This window comes from Oryx dammah, unplaced genomic scaffold (genome assembly GCF_014754425.2).
Source record: "Oryx dammah isolate SB20612 unplaced genomic scaffold, SCBI_Odam_1.1 HiC_scaffold_9, whole genome shotgun sequence".
NCBI lineage: Eukaryota > Metazoa > Chordata > Mammalia > Artiodactyla > Bovidae > Oryx > Oryx dammah.
Window position 1 is genome coordinate 45013937 of NW_024070193.1, and position 26028 is coordinate 45039964.

Here is a 26028-nt window from a genome sequence, read left to right on the forward strand (position 1 = left end):
TGGATGTGACTGGTGATAGAAGCAAGTTGTGATGCTGTAAAGAGCAATATTGCATAGGAACCTGGAATGTCAGGTCCATGAATTAAGGCAAATTGGAAGTGATCCAACAAGAGATGGCAAGTGTGAATGTCAGCATTCTAGGAATCAGGGAACTAAAATGGACTGGAATGGGTGAATTTAACTCAGATGGCCATTATATCTACTACTGCAGGCAGGAATCCTTCAGAAGAAATGGAGTAGCCATCATGGTCAACAAAAGAGTCTGAAATGCAGTACTTGGATGCAATCTCAAAAACAACAGAATGATCTCTCTTCGTCTCCAAGGCAAACCATTCAATATCACTGTAATCCAAGTCTATGCCCCAACCAGTAAGGCTGAAGAGGCTGAAGTTGAATGGTTCTATGAAGACCTACAAGACCTTTTAGAACTAACACCCAAAAAAGATGTCCTTTTCATTATAGGGAATTGGAATGCAAAAGTAGGAAGTCAAGAAGCACCTGGAGTAACAGGCAAATTTGGCCTTGGAATGTGGAATGAACCAGGGCAAAGACTAATAGAGTTTTGCCAAGAAAATGCACTGGTCATAGCAAACACCCTCTTCCAAAAACACAAGAGAAGACTCTACACATGGGCATCACCAGATGGTCAGTACCGAAATCACATTGATTATATTCTTTGCAGCCAAAGATGGAGAAGCTCTATACAGTCAACAAAAACAAGACCAGGAGCTGACTGTGGCTCATATCATGAACTCCTTATTACCAAATTCAGACTTAAATTGAAGAAAGTAGGGAAAACCGCTAGACCATTCAGGTATGACCTAAATCAAATCCCTTATGATTATACAGTGGAAGTGAGAAATAGATTTAATGGTCTAGATCTGATAGATAGAGTGCCTGATGAACTATGGAATGAGGTTCGTGACATTGTATAGGAGACAGGGATTAAGACCATCCCCATGGAAAAGAAATGCAAAAAAGCAAAATGGCTGTCTGGGGAGGCCTTACAAATAGCTGTGAAAAGAAGAGAGGTGAAAAGCAAAGGAGAAAAGGAAAGATAAAAGCATCTGAATGCAGAGTTCCAAAGAATAGCAAGAAGAGATAAGAAAGCCTTCTTCAGTGATCAATGCAAAGAAATAGAGGAAAATAACAGAATGGGAAAGACTAGAGATCTCTTCAAGAAAATTGGAGATACCAAGGGAACATTTCATGCAAAGATGGGCTCTATAAAGGACAGAAATGGTATGGACCTAACAGAAGCAGAAGATATTAAGAGGTGGCAAGAATACACAGAAGAACTGTACAAAAAAGATCTTCATAACCTGGATAATCACGATGGTGTGATCACTCATCTAGAGCCAGACATCCTGGAATGTGAAGTCAAGTGGGCCTTAGAAAGCATCACTACAAACAAAGCTAATGGAGGTGATGAATTCCAGGTGAGCTATTTCAAATCCTTAAAGATGATGCTGTGAAAGTGCTGCACTCAATATGCCAGCAAATTTGGAAAACTCAGCAGTGGCCACAGGACTGGAAAAGGTCAGTTTTCATTCCAATCCCAAAGAAAGGCAATGCCAAAGAATGCTCAAACTACCGCACAATTGCACTCATCTCACATGCTAGTAAAGTAATGCTCAAAATTCTCCAAGCCAGGCTTCAGCAATACGTGAACCGTGAACTTCCAGATGTTCAAGCTGGTTTTAGAAAAGGCAGAGGAACCAGAGATCAAATTTCCAACATCTGCTGGATCATGGAAAAAGCAAGAAAGTTCCAGAAACACATCTATTTCTGCTTGATTGACTATGCCAAAGCCTTTGACTGTGTGGATCACAATAAACTGTGGACAATTTTGAGAGAGATGGGAATACCAGACCACCTGACATGCCTCTTGAGAAACCTGTATGCAGGTCAGGAAGCAACAGGAAGAACTGGACAGGGAACAACAGACTGGTTCCAAATAGGAGAAGGAGTACGTCAAGGCTGTATATTGTCACCCTGCTTATTTAACTTCTATGCAGAGTACATCATGAGAAACGCTGGACTGGAGGAAACACAAGCTGGAATCAAGTTTGCCAGGAGAAATATCAATAACCTCAGATATGCAGATGACACCCTTATGGCAGAAAGTGAACAGGAACTAAAAAGCCTCTTGATGAAAGTGAAAGAGGAGAATGAAAAAGTTGGCTTAAAACTCAACATTCAGAAAACGAAGATCATGGCATCCGGTCCCATCACTTCATGGGAAATAGATGGGGGAACAGTGGAAACAGTGTCAGACTTTATTTTGGGGGGCTCCAAAATCACTGCAGATGGTGATTGCAGCCATGAAATTAAAAGACACTTACTGCTTGGAAGAAAAGTTATGAGCAACCTAGATAGCATATTCAAAAGCAGAGACATTAAGGTCCGTCTGGTCAAGGCTATGGTTTTTCCTGTGGTCATGTATGGATGTGAGAGTTGGACTGTGAAGAAGGCTGAGCGCTGAAGAATTGATGCTTTTGAACTGTGGTGTTGGAGAAGACTCTTGAGAGTCCCTTGGACTGCAAGGAGATCCAACCAGTCCATTCTGAAAGAGATCAGCCCTGGGATTTCTTTGGAAGGAGTGATGCTAAAGCTGAAGCTCCAGTACTTTGGCCACCTCATGCGAAGAGTTGACTCATTGGAAAAGACTCTGATGCTGGGAGGGATTGGGGGCAGGAGGAGAAGGGGACGACAGAGGATGAGATGGCTGGATGGCATCACTGACTCGATGGACGTGAGTCTGAGTGAACTCCAGGAGTTGGTGATGGACAGGGAGGCCTGGCGTGCTGCGATTCATGGGGTCGCAAAGAGTCGGACACGACTGAGCGAATGAACTGAACTGAAAACTGTCTATTTAGACCTTTGACCCAATTTTGGTTGGGTTGTTTGTATTTTTCATACTGAGCTGCATGACCTGTTTGTATATTTTGGAGATTAATCCCTTGGTCACATCATTTGCAACTATTGTCTTCCATTTTGTGTGTTGTCGTTTTGTTCATGATTTCCCTTGCTGTGCAAAAACTTAAGTTTAATTAGGTTCCATTTGCTTATTTTTGTTTTTATTTATATTACTCTAGAAGATGGATCCAAAAATATATTGCTGTAATTTATGTCAAAGAGTGTTCTGATGATATTTTCCTATAAGAATTTTATAGAATGTGGCCTTATATTTGGGTCTTTAATCCATTTTGAGTTTATTTCTGTGAATGGTGTTTGAGAATGTTCTAAATTCATTCTTTTACATGTAGTTGTCCAGTTTTTCCAGCGCCCTTTATTGGACAGATTGCCTTTTCTCCATTGTATATTGTTGCCTTCTTTGTCATAAATTAATTGATCATAGATTCATGTGTTTATTTCTGAGCTTTCTGTCCTGTTTCAGTGATACATATTTCTGTTTTTGTTCCAGTATCATACTGTTTTAATGATTGTAGTTTTTGTAGTGTAGTCTGAAGTCAGGGAGCCTGATTCCTCCAGCTTCATTTTTTTTTTCTCAAGATGGTTTTGGCTACTGAGGGGTTGTTGTTGTTGTTTCCATACAAATTGTACAATTTTTCGTTCTGGTTCTGTGAAAAATGCCATTGGTAATTTGATAGGGATTGCACTCAATCTGTAGATTGCCTTGGGTGAAATAGTCATTTTGAGAATACTGATTATTCCAGTCTAAGAACGTGGTGTATCTTTCCATCTGTTTGTATCATCTGCGATTTTTTTCATCAGTGTCTTAAACAGTTTTTAGACTATGGGTCTTTTGCCTCCTTAGATAGGTTTATTCCTAGGTATTTTGTTATTTTTGATGTGATGGTAAATGGAATTGTTTCCTTAATTTCTCTTTCTGAGCTTGTGTTGTTAGTGTATAGAAATGCAAGAAATTAGTGTATTAACTTTGTATCCTGCAACTTTACTGGATTCAGTGATGCTCCAGTAGTTTTCTGGCAGCATCTTTGGAATTCTCTATGTTTAGTACCATGTCATCTGCAGATGCTAACAGTTTTACTTGTTTTCCAATTTGGATTCCTCTTTTTTTCTCTCTCTCTCTTCTTTGATTGCCATGGCTAGGTCTTCCAAAACTATATTGAATAAAAGTGGCAAGAATAGACATTTTTTCTTGTTCCTGATCTTAGAGGAAATGCTGTCAGCTTTTCACTGTTAAGAATGACATTAGCTGTGGATTTGTCATAGATGACCTTTTTATGTTGAGATAGGTCCCTACTTTCTGTAGTTTTTATCATAAATGGGTGTTGCATTTTGTTAAAAGCTTTTTCTCTATCTATAGAGATGACCATATGGTTTTTATTCAGTTTGTTAATATGTTGTATCACATTGACTGACTTGTATATGTTGAAGAATCCCTAGGATAAATCCCACTTGATCACCGTGTATGATCCTTTTAATGTATTGTTGAGTTCAGTTTGCTAGTGTTTTATTGAGGATATTTGTGTCTGTGTTCATCAGGGATATTGGCCTGTAATTTCCTCTGATAGATTAAAGTCTGCCAGAAGCTCTGAGCATCAGGAAAAATGCATAGCTAAAGGGAGCTGTAAGAAACAAAGATTAAAAAGGAAAGACGGGGGAAAAGTTGGGGGGATGTGCTGGATGAAGGCGCTCAGAAAGGTCACAGCAGGCTTCAGTGATGATGGTCAAAAGGACAAGTTAAAAGTTAATCAGGATCAATTGAAGGTCTTGCTTTAAAAAAAAAAAATCAATCACAAAAGTGCAGGCCAAAAAAAATTCTGACCAGATCAAGTACATGTGGAAAAGCAGGCCTGTCTCCTTAGCTGCAAGTTCAAATAAGCTAGAGGTGAGGCTGCCAGACAAGATTACATAACCAGAGGCTGCAGGAAGAGAATAATTTCCAGGACAAAGGGGTGCGACCTCAAGGCCTCCTGGGCCCATCCCTGTCTCCTGCCCACTCTCTTTCCCTGGATTTCTCTGCCACCTTCATTCTTTGGTGTCACCCTCCCATTGCTCAGACAGCCCACCTCAGTGACAGCCCAGCCAGTTCCTTCCTTCATGTAACACTTGATCAGGTGCAAGCTCCTTCAGTCCTCCCTGACACGTGGCCCCCGGGCCCATTGACACCTTGTTTCCCCCACCACACTCCTGCCTGACACTCCCTCCCTTAGCCTCCCATCTCTCTGCTGGACAAGCTCAGCTGTGAATGGCTGAGAGGATCCTGGTTATGGTGTTTGTGATTGGTCACTGATCTAGTGAATTAGTAAGTGTGCGTTCCAGTGTGTCCTGGGCACACCAAGACTAGTGTCTCTCAAGCTCTAAATCTTGTTAAAATGCAGATTCTGATTGAGCTGGTCTGGGAATAAGCCCCAGATTCTGTGTCCAGATGGGCTTCTAGGTGATGCTGCTGCTGCTCCTTGGGCCACACTTGGCGTGGCAAGGACCAGAGTGTCATTAAATTCCAGGCACTGCAGGAAAGACATGGAAGAGTTCAGGAGCAATCAGAATGCTCTGATCCTGGGGAAGGATCACTGGTCGCTCTGCATTTTAGGTTCTTGTGTTTGCACCTAGCGGCAGTGATGGTACCAGCTCGTGGAGAGGTCGCAAGGCTGGCGGTGCAGGCGCGTGGTATTGGTAGCCGCTCTCACTGTTGTCGTTTCTGTCATGACTCCAACAGGGGGACCTGGGATCAGGCAGGAAGGGGTGATGGGGCAGATGTGGAAAGTATAAAGAAGACCTTTCTAATTACCAACGTGAGCTAGCCCTGGGAGGGGGAGGAAGGCTCTGCTTTATGAGGGGTGCCCTCTCTCTGACTGGGCATGTCTAAGCAGACTTTGCTGCCCAACTGGCAAGAGGGCGGGTGAAGGGCCAACCAACACAGTCCCTTCCGGTTGTGCATTGGTATGGAAGGGACATGGACTCAGGAGCCTGCTCTTCGGGAATCTTCATGGTGTGACTAACAGGGGTTTTGTTTGTTTGCGTCCCAGAGTTAGAGAAGGTGGTGTTGAAAACAAGGAAAAGGATCAGCAAGAAATGGTATCTTCCCCTCAGGGTAACTGCAGAAGACAGAAGCCCAGGGTGGCTGCAGGGAAGGGCGGAGGGACACCGAGAGCTGGCCAGTGGTTGGCAGCATTGAACCTTGCGTTGTGGACTCCCCACTTATCCCCAAAGCACAGGAAGCCACTGCAGGGGCCTGAGCATCTTCTTAGTTACATTATGTGACATCATAGAGGGCAGACTGGGAGGTGGAGCCAGAGAGGATACCAGTGGTCCAGTAAAGAGCATGTTCCACCAGTTTCCATTGTGGGTTCATGGGAAAGGAGTCAAGATGTGGAGAGGTAGACCAAGCTGAGGAATGATTAGGAGATGGAGTCAACCAGACTCCCTTATCCATGCATTTCCCTAATTGGGAAGCTAACCTAGCTTCAGAAGAGGATCTTGAATTTAATCTGTCAGTTTAGTACCATCCAAAGGAAGCTGTCAAGTGGACTTTGGTTATGTGTGTTACATGAGTGTAGGGGAAAATCCAGGCTGGAAATAGAGCTGTGTGTGTGCGCTCTGCCCGGAGCCAATAGCTGAGGCCATGGTGTACATGCTCTCTCAGGGAGAGCATGTCAAACTGCGCTGTCCATGGTAGCCTTTAGCCACCGGTGGCTTGTTCAGTTGCTCAGTCATGTTGGACTCTTTGCAGCCTCATGGATTGCAGCATGCCAGGCTTCTCGGTCCTTCACCAATTCCCAGAGCTTGCTCAAGCTCATGTCCATTGAGTCAGTGATGCCCTCCAACCATCTCATCCTCTCTCATCCCCTTCTCCTCCTGCCCTCAATCTTTCCCAGCATCAGGGTCTTTGGCCAAAGTATTGGAGCCTCAGCTTCAACATCAGTTCTTCCAAAGAGTATTCAGGGTTGATTTCCTTTAGAATTCACTGGTTTGATCACCTTGCAGTCCAAGGGATTCTCAAGAATCTTCTCCAACACCACAGTTTGAAATCAATTCTTCAGTGCTCAGCCTTCTTTATGGTCCACTTCTCAACATCCATACATGACTACTGGGAAAACTATAGCTTTGACTAGATGGATATTTGTCAGCAAAGTAATGTCTCTCCTTTTTAATGTGCTGTCTGGGTTTGTCATAGCTTTTCTTCCAAGGAGCAAACGTCTTTTAATTTCATAACCAGTGGCTACTGACATTTAAATTGGTTCATATTAAATCAGATAAAAAAAACTCAGGTCCTCAGTTGCATTGACCACATGGAGTGCTTAATAAAACATTGCTATCCTCAGTGAGAGTTCTGCTGGACAGCGCTGATCTAGAATGAAGAGAGGGCCTAGAATTGAGTTTTGAGAATGCCAGCTCTTGAAGGCAGGCCAGAAGAAGACCAGATTGAGATGTGGGAGGCCAGGAGGCCAGGAGAGCAGTCATGTCTCAGAGTCAAGGGCAGAAGTGTTAGGAAGAGGGTAGTTGCACCATGTCAAATGCGGCTGTGAAAACACTAGATGAAGATCAGGGCATGCCCCTGGGATTGAGTGGTATGGCACGCAAGGGTGACCTCAGTGGGACTGCTGCAGTGGGTTCACAGAACTGGGAGCTACTTGGAGTGGCTGGGAAGTGAGAGAAAACAATCAGGATAGACAGGTGACCAAGTGTGGCAGGAAAGGGGGGCACTACCTACAGTGTCAGCATTTGGATATGAGGTGAAGGGGAGAGCTTTAATGAGAGAAACTAGGGTGTTTAGTAACCTGAGAAGACTTCTATGGATTTATGTCCCAGATATATGCATATTGGAGAAGGGCAAGGCAACCCACTCCAGTATTCTTGCCTGGAGAATCCCATGGACAGAGGAGCCTGGCGGGCTAGTCCGTGAGGCCGCAGAGTCGGACACGACTGAGCGACTAACACTGTGTGCATATGTTCATAAGGACACCCACACAGCTGTAACCTAAATATCCTGGTTTGGGGAGACTGGTTAAGTGAATTGTCCTGTCCATACACTAGAGTTCTTGCAGACAGTCAAAAGAATAAGAACTTTCTGCAACACCTGTTATCAGGCCATCCCAAGATTTATTTTGCAAAATGCAAAATAGGGTATTTTATGCTGCACTTTGTATTAAAAACAAGGAGACAGATATTTCAAAAGTAACATATGCTGACTATTTTTTTTTCTGGTGGGGGGGAGAACTTTTGAAAGAATGATCATGAAATTGGTAATTAATAAGAAATTGCCTCTAAGGTGAGGGACTGGGGCACAAGATGGGGTGAATTTTTTTCATAGTATTTTTCCCTTAATGCTTGAGTCTTTTAAACTATACACATGTATTTTTTTATGATTAATCAGGCCAACATTTTTTTTATTACTTAGCAAGATACAGAGAAAAAAACAAACCAATACTAGCACTTATGCATCTATAACTATTACCAAAATAAGCAAATCATCCCACCTCTTCTACTGGCCCTTTTATTCTATGTTTTTTTTTTTTTTAATTTTATTGGAGTGTGGTTGTTCAACAGTGTTCTCTTGGTTTCAGGTGTACAGCAAAGTGAGTTAGTTACACATATACATATATCCACTCTATTTTTTAGATTCTTTTCCCATATGGGTCATTGCTGAGTATTGAGTAGAGTTCCCTGTGTTATACAGCAGGTTTTTATCTATTTTTGTATTTTAAAAATAAACTTAAAAGTCATTCAAAAGGATTCATTTGAGAGGCTGAGTAGTCAGAAGAGGAGAGAGCAAAGTGACTGCCTCCCTCCTCTGTGGCCAGGACCCCTAGACCCTTGATTACACCACCAACCGGAGCTTCATGAAATCAGGCATATTTTTACTTCAGATGAGATTTGGTGATAGTCCATCGTGACCATCCCCTGCATCTGCTGCTGGATAGCAAGTGACCCCAAAACAGACGCTGGCCCCCTCACAGTGTCCGTGCGTCTGCACAGGCTCACCAACGTGCCCCTCGAGGCTGTAATCCAGGAGGGCGAGGCCTGCAGGCGTCTCATGGCTGACCAGAGCAGGGGTCCCCTCCCAGGCTCCCAGCCTCAGGGCCGGGACATCATCCCTCACTGTGTGGGCCCCTCCACGGAGGTGCGCGTACCCGGCCGCCGGCTCCCATCAGAGCCAGCAAGTGAGAGAGGGGCCCCCAGGACGGAAGCGCAGCCTCGCTGCGGTCTCGTCTCTGGAGTGACGTCCCCTCACTCCAGCGGGGTGCTATGCTCTGTGGTCAGGCGAGTCCTGGGTCCAGCCAACACTCCGAGGGAGGGCTTCGCACAGGCAGGGGCTGTCACAGGGCTCTCACAGACTGCAGGCCGTCGATCCCTGCTCAGTGGAATGTTTGTTGACATGGTCCTGTTGTACCCCGGCTCATCAAAATTGCATCTGCCGTGAACGTGAGGGAAGTGTGTGGGCATCACTGTCTGCTTTTCCTCAGAAGAGCCAGCTGCTGTCTCATCATCCTGAGGTGATGCTTTAGGGGCTCCCAGCTGTTTTTACACTTTCTGAATTCTGTCAACTTGGTAACATCTGGAAAGTTTGATAAAATAGGAAATAACCATCACCTCACCCTTCAAAATCATCCGGGTCCTATACTATGTAAGAAAAAGGCTTTGTTTTTAGGAAATGTATATGGATGTGCTTAGGGGCAAGGGGTGTGTTGTCTACAACTTACTCTCAAATGATTAAGAAAAAGGTAATTAAATGATAAAGCAGAGTGCAAAGCGGAACTAGTCGGTAAATCCGAGTAAGGGTATTTTATTTAAGATCTCTTTAGTCTGCTTGCAATTTTTTCTGTCAGTTTGAAATAACAGCAAATTTTAGAGTAAAAAGAAATTCCCAAACCTACTAGATGAACACTGCAAGTGAGAACTCATTTTATGGAAGATCATCAGGTACAGACTGATGATGACTGACCATCCCGGTTTGGGTCTCACTGCCTGAGAACCCACCACACTTTGCTCCAAAGCTGCTGTCAGATCTCTGTGGTTGTAAGTGGGCTTCTGCTTCTGTGCTAAAGGAGGTCGTCCACAGCTGTTCATCCCCTCGCCAGAGCTTCAGCTCCCCCCGAGGCATAGAAATGGCCCTTTGAAGGCACAGGGATTCTGATGCTGAAGCCTCGGGAAGAAAAGTGTGCCCCGGGAGGCGTTTGTGGTCACCATGAAGGGCAGGCGCCGTTGGTCTCAGCACAGAATTGTGCGTCTGCTCCATCTGCCCCTCGGGCTCACCCACAGATCGGGACACCTCGATCACCCCCCTTGCAGGGGACCCTGCCCTGGGAGCCTGCCATCTGGGGCTGCCTCTGCGCCCAGGCATGGTGAAGCAGGAGCACAGGGTGTGGGCTGGCACCTTCCGTTGGCAGCCAGGGGGCTTTGTGGAAGGGGCAACACGTGTGTCTTTGAAGAGCAGCAGGAACTCACAGGTTCCTGTAAAGCGGTGGGACCTGGAGACTGGCCACCAGCCGCCAGGTGCTAGTCTGGGAGGTGAGAACCGAGCACGGCCTGCTGCCCTGTACTTGGCATTGAGGGTGGGGGAGAAGGAGGCAAGGAGGGTACTAGAGGACCCGGAGAGAAGACCCGAGAGGCAGGTTCAAGGGCCAGTCCAGTGTGCCAGCCTGGCCAGAAGCCCAGGAGTCTCCTACCGTCTTCCAGGAGCAGGAAGTTCTTCCCAGCACAGAGCATGCCAAGCCGGGTTGGAGACCGTCGGTGGGTTAGTGGGACTCAGCTTTCCGGAGGGTGAGGAGCAGTCCCTGGAGGGTGGGGCTCCGGTGCCGTGGGGCGAGCTTGAGTGTGCAGCATGTTTGAAAAGAGCTATCATCTCCTTGGGTCGAGGCCACTGGGCCCCGACTCACCTGCTGTTGGTTTTGTTCCATTTCCTTTCAGCACGTGCTTTCCTCTTGCAGTCGCCATCACTTCCTCCCAGATCAGGACACATGGCCAGGCATGTACCCAGGGCGTCACTAGCTTTCTAGCCCACCAGGGGATGCCTTCCTACTGACACCAGTTCCTTTGTGAAAACAGGAATGCTGAGGCCTTGACCCCAAGCTTATTTTATTAGTCATTATGGATGTTATCCTCTTCCCTTCCAGTCATTTCATGCCTCTCTAATTAAGCCTATATGAATAAGAGCATTTATCTGCATGGCTTGCCACTTACTTACCTGGAATGCTTGGTTCAAAGGGTAAAAAACATATATGCCCACAACCTGAACAAGTGCATGACTGTTTGTCTGATACAAGCTGGTCTGTTCTGATTGTCCAAAACAGCTTATGCAAACACTGGTTTCATTGGCTCTTCTAGAGCCGCATAACTTACCTGTGAATCAGCCGTGGGCTTTGCTGGAGACAACAGATATCACTCCACCCAAACCTGGCCGAGTGCTCCTAAAACACTGATCCTGTCTTAACAAAATGACTTGCAGGTCGTTCAGGGTAACAGGCAGAAATCATCTGTATTTTATGACTTCTGCCAGGGGCGTCCCTGTTAGCAAATAGCTTCTCTCTTATGCTCTCTGCTCTTCTTGGCTTCACACAAGAAAACTGTGATGATGGTAGAGGAAGAACTGAATAGGTGAAGACATGTTTAATTCAACATGTATTGTATGTAGCAGCTCATGTTTCTAAATGACAAAGTAAGGAGGGTGAGTTCTGACCCACTCCAGACCACGTGATTTTTGGTTAGAACTTTTGTCAGAACCAGGGTCCGAGGCATAAGCAGGATGGTGCTGGCTGATGGATTAACCTCAGAGGGGACCGTGATCTCTTCTTCCAAAGGCCGCACTAAAGAGAGCACTGACCCCATGGGCTGGAAGCTCTGATCACACTGGGGTCTCGGGTTCTTTGCTCTCAAACACCTAGAGAACAGGTCTGCGGAGAAGCCATTTCTTCTTCATGAACAAAGCTGTGCTGTGTCCCGAGGCAGGTGTTTCTGCCGTGTACACACACGGTTAAGCTGGTTCCTCTAAGAAAGGTCAGTTCTGGGCATCAGTATGAAAGAGGAAGTGGGAAGCCACAGATGTGTTCTCTGCGGTTGGGTGCTGTGGGTTCTCGGGATGATGTCACGGCGGGGTGTCACTGCAGCTCTAGACGACAGAGCAGTGGGGGCCGGGCCGGGCCAGTGCCGTCAGTTCCAGTACCTCCTGCCACCCCCCTGACCCCGAGGGATGCAGGTGACGGGGAATTCAAGTGCAGTGAAGACATAGAGGCAACATGGGGCCTCATCCTTATTCACGAGGCTTGGAGGTGGGAGGTAGCTGTTTTGAAAAAAAGGAAGTCAAGAGAATGAATGCTCACGTGTCTGCCTAATAGGGGTTGTTTTTCTTGCAGAAAGAGATCAAGCGTCAGCCATTTCTGGCCCCACCTTGACCAGGCGCTTCAGAAGGGGCGTGCACCGCTCATCAACAGGCAGCCAGCTGGCCATTCCTAGCCCTGGGGGTGGAGGCAGTAAAATCAGAGTCAACAGTGATTACGGCCTCAGTTTTAGTCATCATGTTGACTTTCAGATATTACGATGACAGGAATGGAGGATATAGATGTTGTGTTGATCAAAGGGCCATACCCCGTGTAGATGGGAGAAGCCCAGCAGTGCCGGGGTGCTGCCATGGGTGACGGGTGCTCTGGCGCTTGTGGCCTGAAGTCACGCCTGTGACGGGGGAGGAGCATCTGCAGCGGGGATGGGGCCAGAAAGGCGCGCAGCTGCCTCGGGCACAGAGGCAGCCCCTCACTCTCTCCTGGTGGTGACCAGCCTTGTCTCCTTAGATGGAGCGCTACTCCCCCTTGATATTTAGGAAGAATGCTTAAAGTTTTTTAAATTCTTGGTTGAAGCCCTGATGTGGGCAGTGGACGGTCTCCTACATGTCGTTTAGTGGACCGTTTACTTCAGCGTTTTGTTTTCTGAGTTCTGGGTTTTTCCTTCCTGCCACAGTGAAGACCCATCCCCAAGTCACATCTCGTGAGACTCGGGACTCACGGAAAGAGCCAGTGGACAGGGAGGCTTCTTTGGCGCGGCCCCTTGTGGGCAGGTGCTGTTACCCCTGTGTCCTCCCCCATCCATGCCTTGCCCCCCGGCCTGAACCCTGAGCTGGGGGTGTTACTGCCCATTAAAGATGAGGACTGAGAGATCATGCCACGGCCTTGGCTGGTTCCAGACTCCTTGGGTCTCGTGTCCCCAGGAACGTGAGTGACCTGTGAACTCCACAGGGGGTTCCTGACCTCAACAAACCAGTGCTGCAGGAGGAGAGCCCCCTGTCCATCGTCTGCCATCAGGCTTCCAGACTGGAAAGGCATACCCTTCCTCCCAGGCCTGTGTCCAGATCAAGAGGCAGCTACTTCCTGTGCACGTCTTGTCCAGGCAGCATTGTGGAAGTGTTGGTGCTGTGGGCTGATGGTAACAGATCAGACTGGTGACCTCTCTCTTCTGATAAACAGCCCAGGATCGTGTTGTAGCAGAGCCTGAATGATTTCCTCCTGCACTTCAGTTTGCAGGATAACATCACACCCAGAGATCTAGTTACTACAGTGAGTGTTGCCTTTAAAAAAGGAACTCCATTTTTTACAAGAAACTTGGTCATTAGTCCTCTGATTTGGGAGTCGCTGTACTAGTTTTACATCATTACTTGCCAAAATACTGAATGTTCTTTTCCCTTTCTTACACAGAATTGGTATCACCTTTGACTTTTCTGTCCTGCCATTTGGGGCCATCCCTGTGATGTCCCTTGCCTCTGATACGGCCACGATGCACCTTACATGATGAGATGTTCCAGAAGTATTCATCATGGTTTTTATATATATTATTTCTTCATGATTAGTCATGGCTTGTTTTTGATCTTATGGACACCGGTTCTTTTTGTTTCGATACCCTCCTCTCTTACAGACGCCATCTGCATTCTGACCTTAGCCCACACGGTGGGGCCCACTGCTCCAGGCCCGAGTGGCCAGGGCTAAGGCATGGCCCACCTCAGCTGGCCACGCCCCACCGCTCTGCTGTCCCCCTTGTGCATGTCCTCGAGGCCTGCCAAAGCCCAGAGCTCTTATTCTCCACTCTCATGTCTGGGCGTGTCCACATTACATCCATTCGACTCGGCGGCCTTTTAAGCATCTGTTACTGCTTTTCTCATTATCCAGCAAAGGAGACATGGCTTATCTTAGCCTTTCCTGTGCCCGGATGATTCCTGAACAGTTTGGCTCCCCGCCGCAGGTGCTGAGTGAGTGGCACTTTGTTGCGTTAGGTTTGCTCGTTCTTTACGTTTCCCTCCGTTGGGGATGCCCTCTCCACTGGGGATGCTCCCTCAAGCAGTTTGCCTGTCACTAGTTTTCTTTTCCAAGTTTTAGCGACTCAAGTGCTTGTGCTTTGCCAACTAACTTCCCCACCACATTTTCCACACTTTCTTGTTCTTATGCCCTTTAGAAGCCTTTCTTTGAAACATACTCAAATGGATTTCTGTACTTTTTATCAACTCTTAAACTTTCCAGAATTTTAAGCAACTTTTAAAATCTTGATTCAATTTGTGCTTAAAGGTCAGAGTAGGGTAACCATGGTGTGTTCTAGAGCTGGACTCCCTTGGTTTAGAGAGATTTAGCCAAAGCAGAAAAAAATCTGGGCCAGGTGGGACAGGACAAAATTTCAGCCTCACCTAGCATTTCCAAAATACAGGTAAACCTTCACAGGAAAAAAAGTGTGAGTCAGTGGAGTCGGAATCTCACAGCATGGGTGAACCCAGTGGATAGTGGGGTGATGTTCTAGGTGGTCCAAAAGCAGCCCAGAGCTGGCACATTATCAAGCAGGAGCTGGGCAGCTCAGGCTCGCAGTGCGGGCCCTAGAGCCAGGACTGGGTGCAGACCCCCTCTGAACTGTGCGACCTCGGGCAGGATTTTAACTTCCCTGTGTCTCATGTTTAAAATGTTGATAACGGTGTGCCTCTCACAGGGCAGTTACGAGGAACAAATAGTGTACGTACCTTGTATGGAATGTAAATAAGCCTGAGCCCCACTGCTCGCGGACAACAATCTATACAGAGTGTGTTCACCCTACACTGAGGCCCAGGTGCCCACAGAGGTGTCTGTTAAGATTTCTCACTTAGTGATTTCACGTGGATTTTTGGATAAGTGTTCAGGATCACTTAACTTGGGGAAAATGTCAGCACCTGCTGTGTAACGTAAGTGTTGCTTGTTGTTCAGTCCCTCGGTCTAACTCTGCCGCCCCGTGGACTGCAGCACACCAGGCCGCCCTGCCCTTCACTGTCTCCCGGAGTTTGCTCAGACTCACGTCCATTGAGTCAGTGATGCCATCCAACCAGCTCATCCTCTGCCGCCCTCTTCCTTTTGCCCTCTATCTTTTCCCAGTATTGGGGTCTTTTCCACTAAGTTGGCTGTTCACATCAAGTGGCCAGTAGTCACTGTTAATTAAGTTACAAGTGGGTGACAGAATGTAATAGACATTAAAAGTTATGTCAGCAAAGCAGGAGGAAAAAAGAGGTTTTGACATAGAAGCACAGTTAGAAATGCAGGAAATGGGGAGGAGCAGGGAGGTCAGTAGCCGAGACGCCCGTGAAGCTGGCACAGAGGAGCATGTGTGAAGCACCAGGACTTGGACTCTGCCTGAGCCCCACTGCCTGCGGGAAACAGTCTATACGGAGTGTGTTTGCCCTACGCAGAGGCCCGGGGCGCCCACGGAGGCGTCTGTTAAGACTTCTCCCTTAGTGATTTCATATGGATTTTGGGTAAGTGGTCACTTAACCAAGGATCACTTAAGTTGAAGAAAATATTGGTGGAGTGGGAAAGGACCCCAGCAGAGAGCAGCTCTGATGAGGGCTTTTTGTTCCTAACGTTTCCCAAACCCAGGGAGGTGGGGCAGACACTCACTGGTGGCACTTTCCCATCTTTGCAACCAGTGCCTTGCCGCCACCTGTGGAACCCCAAGGCCCGCAGCCCTGGCAGGTCTAGAGTGATGAACAGCTCTGATCACCTGTGGCTGATAACACGTGCGGCTCGGGTTCCTGGCTGCAGCAGCATCAGCACCGCGCACACCCAGGGCAGCTGAGAACCAGGCCTCAGGCTTCTGTGGGCCCCTGCTCTCGCTCTCAACTGGAAGATGTTATCTGTGAGGTTTCCATTTGAAATGGCTTTAGCTCCTGGGAATTTTGCTCTGAAATTCAAATATTCAGAGAACACAGGCTCAAAATATGACTTTTAAAAAATTCTATTACACTATATCTGATTTACAATATTGTGTTAGTTTCAAGGGTACAGCTACAGATTCTTTGACATGATAGGTTATTGCAAGATATTGAATGTAGTTCCGTCCCATACTCCGAATTTATCCATCTCACCCACCTTACCCTTTGGTAACCATGTTTTGTTTTTAATGTTATTGAAGTATAGTTAATTTACAATGTTAGTTCCTAGTGTACAGCAGAGTGATTCAGTTGTATATATATATATTTTTTTTCATGTTCCTTTCCATTATGGTTTATCACAGGATATTACTGAATACAGTTTCCTGTGGTATACAGTAGGTTCTCATTAGTTATCTACTTTATACACAGTAGTGTGTATAAGTCCGTGCCAATCTCACGTTCATGCCGCTCCATCCCCTTAGAATCTGAAAGTTTGTTCTCTGCATCTGTCCGTTTCTGCTTTGCAGACAGGTTTGTCTGTACGGTTTTTCTGGATTCCGCATAGCATCCACATTATACAACTCTTCCCTGTTTCTGACTCACTCATTCTGTTGACGGTCTCCAGGCGCATCTACACCTCTGCAAGTGGCACTGCTCTGTCCCCTTTAAGGCTGAGTAATATTCTGCTGTGCGTATGTACCACATCTTTATCCTCCCCTGTAGATGGACATTTAGGTCGCTTCCATGTCCTGGCTGTTTTAAGAAGTGCTGCAGTGAACAGTGGGGTGTATCTATCTTTTTGAATTACGGTTTTTTCCAGGTATATGCCCGGGGGGGCAGGACTTCTGGGTCACATGGTAGTTCTATTTTTAGTTTACCATACTGTCCTACCTAGTGGTAGTAGGGATGTAAATTGGTGCAATCAGTGTAGGAGGGTCTCCTTTTCCCCACATCCTCTCCAGCGTTTCTTGTTTGTAGATTTTCTTTTATGATGGCCGTTCTGACTGGTGTCAGGTGATACTTTGCTGTAGTTTTGATCTGCATTTCTCTAACAATTAGTGATGCTGAGCATCTTTTCATGTGTTTATTGGTCTTCTTTGGAGAAATATTTGCAAATGAAGCAACCAACAAGGATTAATATCCAGAACATACAAACAGCTCATGCAACTCAGCATCAAAAAAACAACCCAATGAAAAAAATGGGCCTAAATAGCCATTTCTCCGAAGACAACACCCTCACTTTTAACCTATGTGTCTTTCGTTCTAAAGTGGGTCTCCTAGAGGCAGCATGCTGTAGGTTCTTGTTTTATTATTCAGTCCGTCACTCCGTGTCTTTTGAGCAAAGCATTTAGCCCACTGACATATAAGAGCATTTATTGATGGGTCTGTATTTACAGACATTTTAAATTTCTTCTTTGTTCTTTTCTTCCTTTTGTGGCTTGATAATTTTCTTTTGTATTATGCTTGAGTTCTTAATGATTTTTGTGAGTTGATTTGTGGTTACCCTGGTTTTCAAATTTATTAATTCAAGTTTATTATTATAACAGTAATTATATCTGCTTGACTGACAGTCATGCGCACTCTTTGTACATCTTTTAGAATGTAGAGCATTTTCCTACTCCCCTCCTCATTTTGTGATTCATCAGAATCACAGAAAATCACAAAATTACATCTTGTAGTTGATAGATTTTCTTGTGTGTGAAAATGATTATGTGCTGGCATATATTATTAATCTTCAATCCTTTTATATATCTGCCTTTCCTAATGTGACTTTCCCTTTCCTATAGGTTTCTTGCTTTTTTCTATCTAGAGACCTCCTTTCAGTTTTTGCTTATCTGAGAAATTCTTTCCATCTCCTTCTATTCTAAATGATAATCCTTCTGAATAGTGTCCTAGGTTGCAGATTTTTCCCTTTCGGGACTTTGTAAGCCAGAGAATGGTAAGACACATTCAGCGCTTCTGCAGAGAAATCAGCTAGTAGCCTTAGGGGGGTTCCCTTGTAACTGACTTTTTCTCTTGCTGCCTTTAGAATCCTGTTTAACTTTTGGCATTTTAATTATGACACATCTTGGTGTGGGTCCGTGTGGATTCATCCTGTTTGGGACTCTGTTTCTTTCACCTATGGATACCTTTTTCCTTCTTCAGGTTTGGGAAGTTTTGAGCCGTAATTTCTTCAAATACATTTTTGAGCCACTTTTCCCTTTCTCCTCCTCCTGAAATTCCTATCATGCATAGGTTGGCATGCTTTAGTATTATCTTATATACCTAATCTGTTTCTTTCATTTTTTTCTTCTGTCTGCTGTTTTGATTGGGTGATTTCTGTTACAGGTCACTTAATGGTTCTTCTGCATTACTTAGTTTGCTGGTTTTTCACCTTGGCAATTGAGCTGTCTGATTTTGACTGGCTCTTCCTTGTGGTTTCCAGTTCCTTGTTACGGGATCTGCATTTCTACTGATGCCCTTCTCAATCACTTCAGCGTTGTTAGCCTCCCTTTGGAGCTTGGGGCCTGCTAGACTGGGAGGGGCTGTTTGCTCTTTCAGGAGATTCTCTTAGGCAGGAGTGGTTCCTCTACTTATATGTATTTCTTTTTCTCTATAAATTTAGGCGAAACCGTGATGTACTATAGTCCTAAAAGACTGTTTTTATGTGGGCACACTCCTCTGTAGAACTATGTCACTCTAGTATTTCTGGTGGACACTGGCCATGTCTTTGGCTCAGGCTGTGCTGGCCACTGTCCCCTTGGGTGGCGGGGGGCACGGCGCTGTGCTTGGTGCCGTGATGATCACAGCCTCCTCTTTGCTCGGTGCTGGTTGCTCCCCAGTTGTTGGAGTAGAAGCCCCCAGACCCGGATCTAACTGCAGTGAGAGGGAGGTGGGACTGGAGCGCTCCTGCTGGGATAGGCAACTCCGAGACGCTGCCTGCCACCCAGAATGCACAGCCACAAAACTGACCTCAGCTCCACCTGCCTTTGGCATGCGCACACTTGTGCTCTGGACCACACCACCAAAGCAAGTCCCCTCCTCGGGTGTGTCCGCCAAAGCCCGAGATTCAGTAGCAGGCACCTACGTAACAGCAGGCGCATGTCTCAGGCTGGGAAGCATGGGGATGTGGCTCCTGTCAGTTTCGGCTCCTCTCTCTCTGCTGGCGGCCAGTGCACTCTCCTTGTGGGCAAAGTCCAGGCCCCTGCAGCCTCCCTCTGTCCTGGCACAGGAGGTTCCTCTTTCGCAGCTCCCTCCCTTGGGGCACAGGCCCCACCTGGGTTCTCCCTGCCCCGGTTTTTGCCTTTAGTCTTACCAGGTTACGTGGGGATCTTTCTTTCAGCGCTGGGTATTTGAGATACCCAGCTGCTCTCAGCTGGTGTTCTGTGAAAACTGTTCCAGTTTTAAGTGTAGTTTTGATGTATTTGTGGGCGGAGTGGACTCTGCGTTCTTCTACTTCACCACTTCAATCGCCTCCTTCCAAAAGATTTAAGTACACATTAGTTTTCTTTCTTAAGTCAAACTGACAGTTATGTTCCCCAGGGTCAGCTTGTGCAGTTACTGAACTTGTGGCCACCACACCTCAACAGGGTGGGGGAGCCAGGTTTGGACCATCTTGGTTTCCAGCAGGGACCCAGCTGCTATCGGGCATCTTTCCATCCTCCTCTTCCCCCAGCTTTACCTGCAGACTCCCCTTCCCTTCACCAGAGCCAGCCCTGAAGGCCTGAGGGGCTGGACCCAGGTCTGCACTGTTACCGGGCCAGGTCACCATCTGGACTCGGAAGCCCTGGCACTCGACGTGCAGCCCGTATCACGGCGTGTGCTCACTGGTACCGGACGTGTGGCTGGGTTCAGAAAATGATGCTAACTTCAGGAAGGCGGGTGTGTCTCACCCGTGCTGTTCTCCCGGAGGCTGCGCTGTCCTCTCTCGGGCTGCTGCTGGAAGTGTGCTGGGGGCTCCCCCACAGGTAATTCTGGAGCAGCAACTGGGGGTGCAGCTGCTGGAGGCTCCAGGGAGTCAGGAGAGGAGAGCTGGACATTCCAGAGAACAGAGAGCCCAACAGCCCGAGTACAGTCCAGGAGTTACAGGAGACACGTCCTCCGAGAGGAGCCAGGCTGAGGGGCAAAGCCAAGGCTGCAGGGTGAGAGAGAAAGGGGGACTTGAGCCTTAGCCCCGAGTCTTCGGGAAGCCCCTCGAGTGGCATGTTTCTGGTCCCCTGTTCTAAACATGGCTCGGGCTGCCTTTGGAGACGGGTGGGGATTCTGGGAGGTGGTTTCAGGGCAGGAGGGGCAACAGTCCTAAGGTGGGAGGAGGCGGTGTGCTTGGCAGGCGGAGGCCACAGGACCTGACCGGGAGGGGCAGGGAGCCATCTGTGATGACGTCCCAAGTTTGGGGCTGAGCAGGGAAGATTGGGAGAGAGCTGGCGGGGCGGAGGGGAGGTGGGGCTGCAGGGAGGTGCTGCTCGTTGGAGGTAATTCTCTCTAGGTCTCAGACAAAGCTCACCTTTGTGAAAAAGTGGTGCACGTCAGAAGGCCTGCTCTCTACTTTCCTTTTTTCAAAGAATGGCAGACTCTTGCTTAGTCTGCCCTGACTCTAACTACATGGTCTCAAGCTAGTGACATGGCAGAGGAGACAGGTGCGTGCTTGCCAGGCTGGACAGCAAGCGCAGGCAGAGCTGTGGGCAACGGAGGCCCCAGTCCTGCTCCTCCTGCCAGCACCACCCCCCTACCTTAACTGCTGAAGTGGCTTCCTTCCAGGCAGTGCTTCTCCACCCCAGCTGCACGGGAAAATCCCCCAGGGAGCCTTCCATTAAATCAGAACGGAGGAGGCAGGGGAGGTGCTCTGCCCCGACAGCCCGCAGGGTCCTTCTGGGGGAAGGGGTAACAGAGCAGCTGCCACCAAACTGGAAACCGGTAGGGTGTCGTCAGCTGACTTCCCGAGTCAGGTGAAGAGAAGGGTCCCAAGAGTGACTGCAGGCTCAGCGAGGGAGTCTCTGCGGCCACGAGTCTGGGAGGGGAAGGCCGTGTCTGTAGAGGTGCGGAGCAGGGCAGGTCTCAGACAGCGCTTCTCTACTTCTTCGCAGGGAAAAGGGATCCTGTCACTCACCTTGTCTCAGGTTAAGCCTGCATGTTTGGCCAACACACTTAGCGAGTTGGTTCCTGTTAAGAGGCAGACCTCTGAGATACTGTGGGTTTGGTTCCAGACCACTGCAGTAAAGCAAGTTGTGAATTTTTATTTTTCTCCTGTATATAAAAGTAATGTTTATACTGTAGTATAGTCTATTAAGTGTGTAATCGCATTATGTTTTCAAAAAACAATATACATAACCTTAAAAAATAATGCTGTTCAAGAAATGCCACTGACAGAATTGTTCATTCAACACAGGACTGCCCACAAACCTTCAGTTTGTTAAAAAAAAAAAAAAAAGCTGCGAAGCACAGTAAAAGGTCTGCCTGTATAATCATTGCTAATAATGATGCCAAAAATCAGTCTGTGCTTTTTAAAGAATAATTTGGAACATGAGTGTTTTAATGACTCATGAGTTGAGGAAAATTTCGTTTGCTCTTCATTCTGATGCTTCTTAATGGGAAAGAAGTCAGCATTATTATCCTGCTTATATTTTTAAAGGTTTTGATGCTAAAGTCCTCAAAGAAGCCAGCTATTTGTTTTTTAAGGGAATGAGGTTGCTCCTTCCCACCCCACCCTCTTCAACAGGGCAGCTGAAGTGCCCTCAACCAAAGAGCTGAGCTGCGGGAGGCAGCCTGGGGTCCACCCCAGCACCCTCAGCATGGATTGTGGTCTGGACCTGCCCAGTGACCCAGTTTGCTTTCTGCTAAAAGATGGCAGACTACAAATCAGACTGCCAGGCCTAGGTTTGTCCACAGAGGAACTTGGAGGGCCTGGTAAAAGTTCAAGAGAGTCTTGGCCCCCTCTACAAACCAGCATGATGGCATTTTATCATCTCAGGGAGGGACCAAGAGTCTGCATTTAACAAGGTCCAGGGACCATAGCACCAAATAATCACCAGGGTTCCTTCAGATCAGAACTTTCATGCTTCTAGAGTTAGTTCTGCTAAAGCCCCCCATTTTGCTGGAAGGCAAGGAGGATGTGGGCAGTTTCATTACAAGTTACATGACTGCACACTGTGAAGGAATGCAGACCTGTGAGCAGTGGAAAGCAACTGGGTAACCCAGGGCCAGATGGCCATGGCCTCCAACCCCATCTCTCAGGCAGCAGACATGGAGACCTGCCCCGATTGTGTGGGAAAGGTTGGTGCGTCGCTCACTGACCTCACATGTGGTTTAACTCTTCACCTCGGGCAGGCGGGCTGTGGCAGTTTGTTCCCTCTTAGGTTTTTCTTTAGGGTCTTAAGGTCTGGTCCTGCTCTCTGCTCAGCATAGCCAGCTAGGGGTGTGGACGACAAAGGGGAGACAGGCTGAGCCCCAGCTCCTCACCCGCTGCGGGCAATGTGCCCTTTGGGGATCACAAAGCTCCATGAGACAGATGGAGCCCTATGGGACCCAGGGTGGGAAGGGGGGATCAGGGGAGGGTTGACCCAACCCAGAGGCCAAGGGGATGGAGACTCCTGGCTAAGGTCCCTACCTTTGATTCCAGCCACGCAGTCCAGTGCAGACCCCTGCCCTTAGGAGCTGCCCTCAGCGGGGCCAGCATTGCAGGTGGGAGTCATCCAGCCTGGTGGGTTCAGAGTCTCTTCCCAGGCCTTGGACCTGAAAAAAGAGGCATCTCCAGAATTAGGTCAATTGGAGCAGGGTCGTTCAGGGGAGAGGGCCTATCTACAGCCACGCACACAGATCGGGGGGGCTGTCTGCACCTCGAGGCTGTCTGAACCTCAGAGGCACCTTTAAATCAAAATTCGTTTGATCAAAACCCATTGTGGATATTTCCCTGGCGGTCCAGTGGTTAAGACTTTGCCTTCCAGTGCAGGGCATGCAGGTTCAATCCCTGGTCAGGAACCTAAGGTCACATGCCTTTTGGCCAAAAACCCACAACACAGAAACAGAAGCAATATTGTAGCAAACTCAATAAAGACTTAAAAAAAAAAAAACCTCACTATGATTTTCCTTCCCATGTGGAGGACGACTCCTGGCTGTATGATTCTGTGAGAAACCAGGGAACATTTTATCCTCATCAGTTTAGATTTCAATTTCTGATGGCTACGTGTCAAATTCTGTCCCCCAACCCCTTTTTCTCTCTCATGAAAAGACGTTTGAAAAGGTCTCCTAAGCCCAGGGCGAGAGAGATGAGGACTGTCTGGAGTGGAGGGGGCCTCCTGAGTTACTGGAGATCTAGAGTGGCCTTCAGAGCGGAGCAGGAGGCACAGACTCTGATTACAGTCTGCAGAGGGGTCTCCTCCCCAAAAGCGGAGGGAGTGTGTGTCCTGTCCAGCCGTGTGGCACTCGGGGCTCCCAGGAGGGCAGCCAGGGACCCGGCCCCAGCCGTGTTTGTGCTCAGAGTTGTGTTTTCTCCATAAGTAAATAGCTGTTACCAAAAATTTGTGCATGTGCGTGAAGTTAAAGTCCAAAGGCGTAACTGATTCAGTCAACAGTGTAGAGCTGTACTCAATGTGTTCGAATGCCCATGGCAGAGGTGTCGGGCCCCGTGGCCAGGTGGGGCCCCAGGACTGGGGCCAGAGCGCTCCCTCCTCACAGGCCATGGTTCTGGGTGCGGGCCCCTTCCTCTGAGCCTTCACAGGGTGTCCCCGATGCTGCTGGATGTGGCTGTTGGGACAGAGGGGTGGTGAGACATCCGCTCTTCTGGGGCCTCTGCTCTGGGCCAGGGACTTCAGGGGCGGTAACCCCAGCATCAGCCGCAGGGTGTGCACCTCTCACCCACAGAGCGGGTGTGACAGGAGGCTCAGCGGTCACACTTCCGAGGTCACTTGGTGTGCAGGGGCAGAGCAAGGACTTGGCCCCAGATCAGGCCCCAGCCCCCAGCCCTGTGGTTCCCCGCCTTCTCCTGAGGTCCAGGGAGGAAGAGGTGCCAGCTACTTCTCACTTCAGCGTCTGTAAACCCCCGCCAAGCTGGGCGCACACAGCACATTCCACCCACACTTACCGCTTCCCGCTCCTCTGGGTCAGAAACAGGCTCCGGACCCGCGGGCAGCCTCAGGCCCCATCAGTGGACCCGGCTGCTCAGTTCCAAGTGAGCATCCCCAGACCTCAAGGAGCAGCGCCAGGCGTCTCCCAGAGTGTGTCGGGGGCGCCCCTGAGGTGCCTCCACCCAGGCTCACGTGGCTCAGCGCATCCTGTGTTCTCTCAACAGCAGATGAAGCTCACCGCGGAGAACCTGAAAGAGGAATGCAGGGAAGGCGGGAAGGAGACGGCGCCCTGAGGGCGGGCCGACCCGCTTCCAGGCTCCTGCCTCCAGGCTCCTGCCTCAGCTCCACACCCACTCCGGCCGCCTGACCTCGCTCCGGAGCCTCGCATATGGACTGACCACCAGCTCCCCATGCTACCCTCACGGTGATGGCTGGCCGACGGGGGTGGCATCAGCCGAGCCCCCGCTAAGTGACGGGCGTTTCCACACTCCTGGCTCTGTCCTGCAATAAGTTCACAAACCCTTCATTGACGGAAACAGTGCCCACCGAGCTATTAAAGGCCACGTGCACGTCTGACGTCTCCTTCCCTGTGTGTAGACAGAGCAGCCTCTCTGCTCTGGGCCCGGTCATGGAATGGGGGCCCTGTGGGGAGCCAAGGGCCAGGCCTGCCTGGAGGCCGGGCCCCTCCTAGAGCCTGTGGAAGCCCCTGGGTGCTCGGGACACACCTGCGTGGGGGCGGGGGTCCCCTGGCCGTGCCCGAGGGGCTGCGGCGCTCTCACAGGCGTAGCGGCCCCCAGCCCGCCTGGGACACCCGGCCTGGCCTCCTTTCCCACCAGTGGCTGCTCAAACCACCCCAGGGCCCAGCCCGCCCTGCCCCATGGGGCCCGCGGAGCCGGGCGTCACGCCAGCGGGACCTCCCTGTGGGAAGCTGCGGGCGCTGCAGCCGGTCAGTTGGGAAGACAGGGAGGGTGGGCGGTCTCAACCAGTCTCCCTCGTTGCACCCGGCCCCTCGAGCCCCTCCTTCTCATCAAGGTGGGTGGCCACAGCACGCCCGCTTCACCCAGGATTTCAGAAGCCTGACTCTCCTGTCTGCCACGTGTGGCTGTTTTGGGGGTTCTGCCAGCCCACCTTTACCAGTGTGGACACCTGTGGTCAGCCTTGCCCTGCCCACCCTGGTCTCAGCCCCCTCCATGGCACAAGTACTCCCTGGTGGATACTTTCTAGAACATGCTCCTGGCTCAGAACACCAGGGACTGATAGCTTCCACTGTAGTGGGCTCCAGTCTCAGGCGAGGTGCCCGTGATTCCTGGGAAAGAAGTTCAGGTGGGTCCTTGGACCCGATTCCGTCTCCCCCAGAGTAGGCTTTGGGGACAGTCACACGAGCACAGTTGGGGGGCAGTGGGTTCCGGGCCTGGACCCCATGGGCTCATGTCCTGCCTGCGGGCTCCCAGCTGCTCCTGGCAGACCCCCTCCCCCGCCCCGCATCAGCGCGGACCCAGGCTCCCTGCGTGCCTGACTGTCCTTCCCAGAAGCCCGCCCTGCCCTTCCTCAGCCTGACCTGACAGAACCCCATCACTCAGCACTAAGGCAGTCCTGCTCGGGGAGCAGGGGACCCACCTCCACTGGGGCGCGTTCCTGGGCCGCGGAGAGGACGGACGTGGGAGCCGCTCAGGTGGTGTCCACGGGGGCTGGCAGGAAGCGGACCCGTGTGGGGCCCGCCAGGCCCCTGGAACTCGTCTGTGTCCTGTGCCCAGAGAGGGCGGCGTCTGGCTCCTGGCAGGTGCCCGGGAGCAGGGCTGGAACAAACCACGGTGTCCCTCACAAGTTATGGTCTTGTCACCGTAACTGACCTGAGACAGACCCGGTGACGCTGTCCCGCAGCACACTGGGCTCACGTGCGTGAAGCGGATGAACCCT

At 49.2% G+C, this 26028-nt stretch overlaps 1 protein-coding gene and 2 long non-coding RNA genes across 8 annotated transcripts in view; 2 read left to right on the plus strand and 1 right to left on the minus strand.

The window, feature by feature from the left end:
* ANO10 (anoctamin 10) overlaps positions 1 to 24687 on the plus strand; it is a 218273-nt gene extending 193586 nt beyond the window's left edge. For 2 of the 4 annotated variants that reach the window (XM_040246099.1, XM_040246100.1), the window contains exon 13: positions 24336 to 24684. In XM_040246099.1, the coding sequence (XP_040102033.1) occupies positions 24336 to 24404 (69 nt within the window). In that variant the 3' untranslated portion in view covers positions 24405 to 24684. Of the gene's footprint in view, positions 1 to 24335 lie in introns of all 4 variants that reach the window. The other 2 variants (XM_040246097.1, XM_040246101.1) reach the window with 1 other exon arrangement.
* On the plus strand, positions 1110 to 18408 carry LOC120867780. The gene is made up of 3 exons (XR_005722008.1): positions 1110 to 1119; positions 5563 to 5565; positions 18228 to 18408. It is a non-coding gene; the product is annotated as an uncharacterized LOC120867780 (long non-coding RNA).
* LOC120867775 lies at positions 8305 to 24336 on the minus strand. Of its 3 annotated transcripts, XR_005721997.1 has the most exons (9): positions 23896 to 24336; positions 22656 to 23791; positions 22343 to 22457; positions 21159 to 21295; positions 19945 to 20186; positions 19368 to 19528; positions 12319 to 12386; positions 11275 to 12211; positions 8305 to 9490 (listed from the first exon to the last, which is right to left on the minus strand). It is a non-coding gene; the product is annotated as an uncharacterized LOC120867775 (long non-coding RNA). The 3 variants fall into 3 exon arrangements; XR_005721996.1 differs by lacking the exon at positions 11275 to 12211 and having other exon boundaries at positions 12252 to 12386; XR_005721998.1 differs by lacking the exons at positions 8305 to 9490; positions 11275 to 12211; positions 12319 to 12386 and adding an exon at positions 15201 to 16101.
* Positions 24688 to 26028: the final 1341 nt, after the last annotated feature.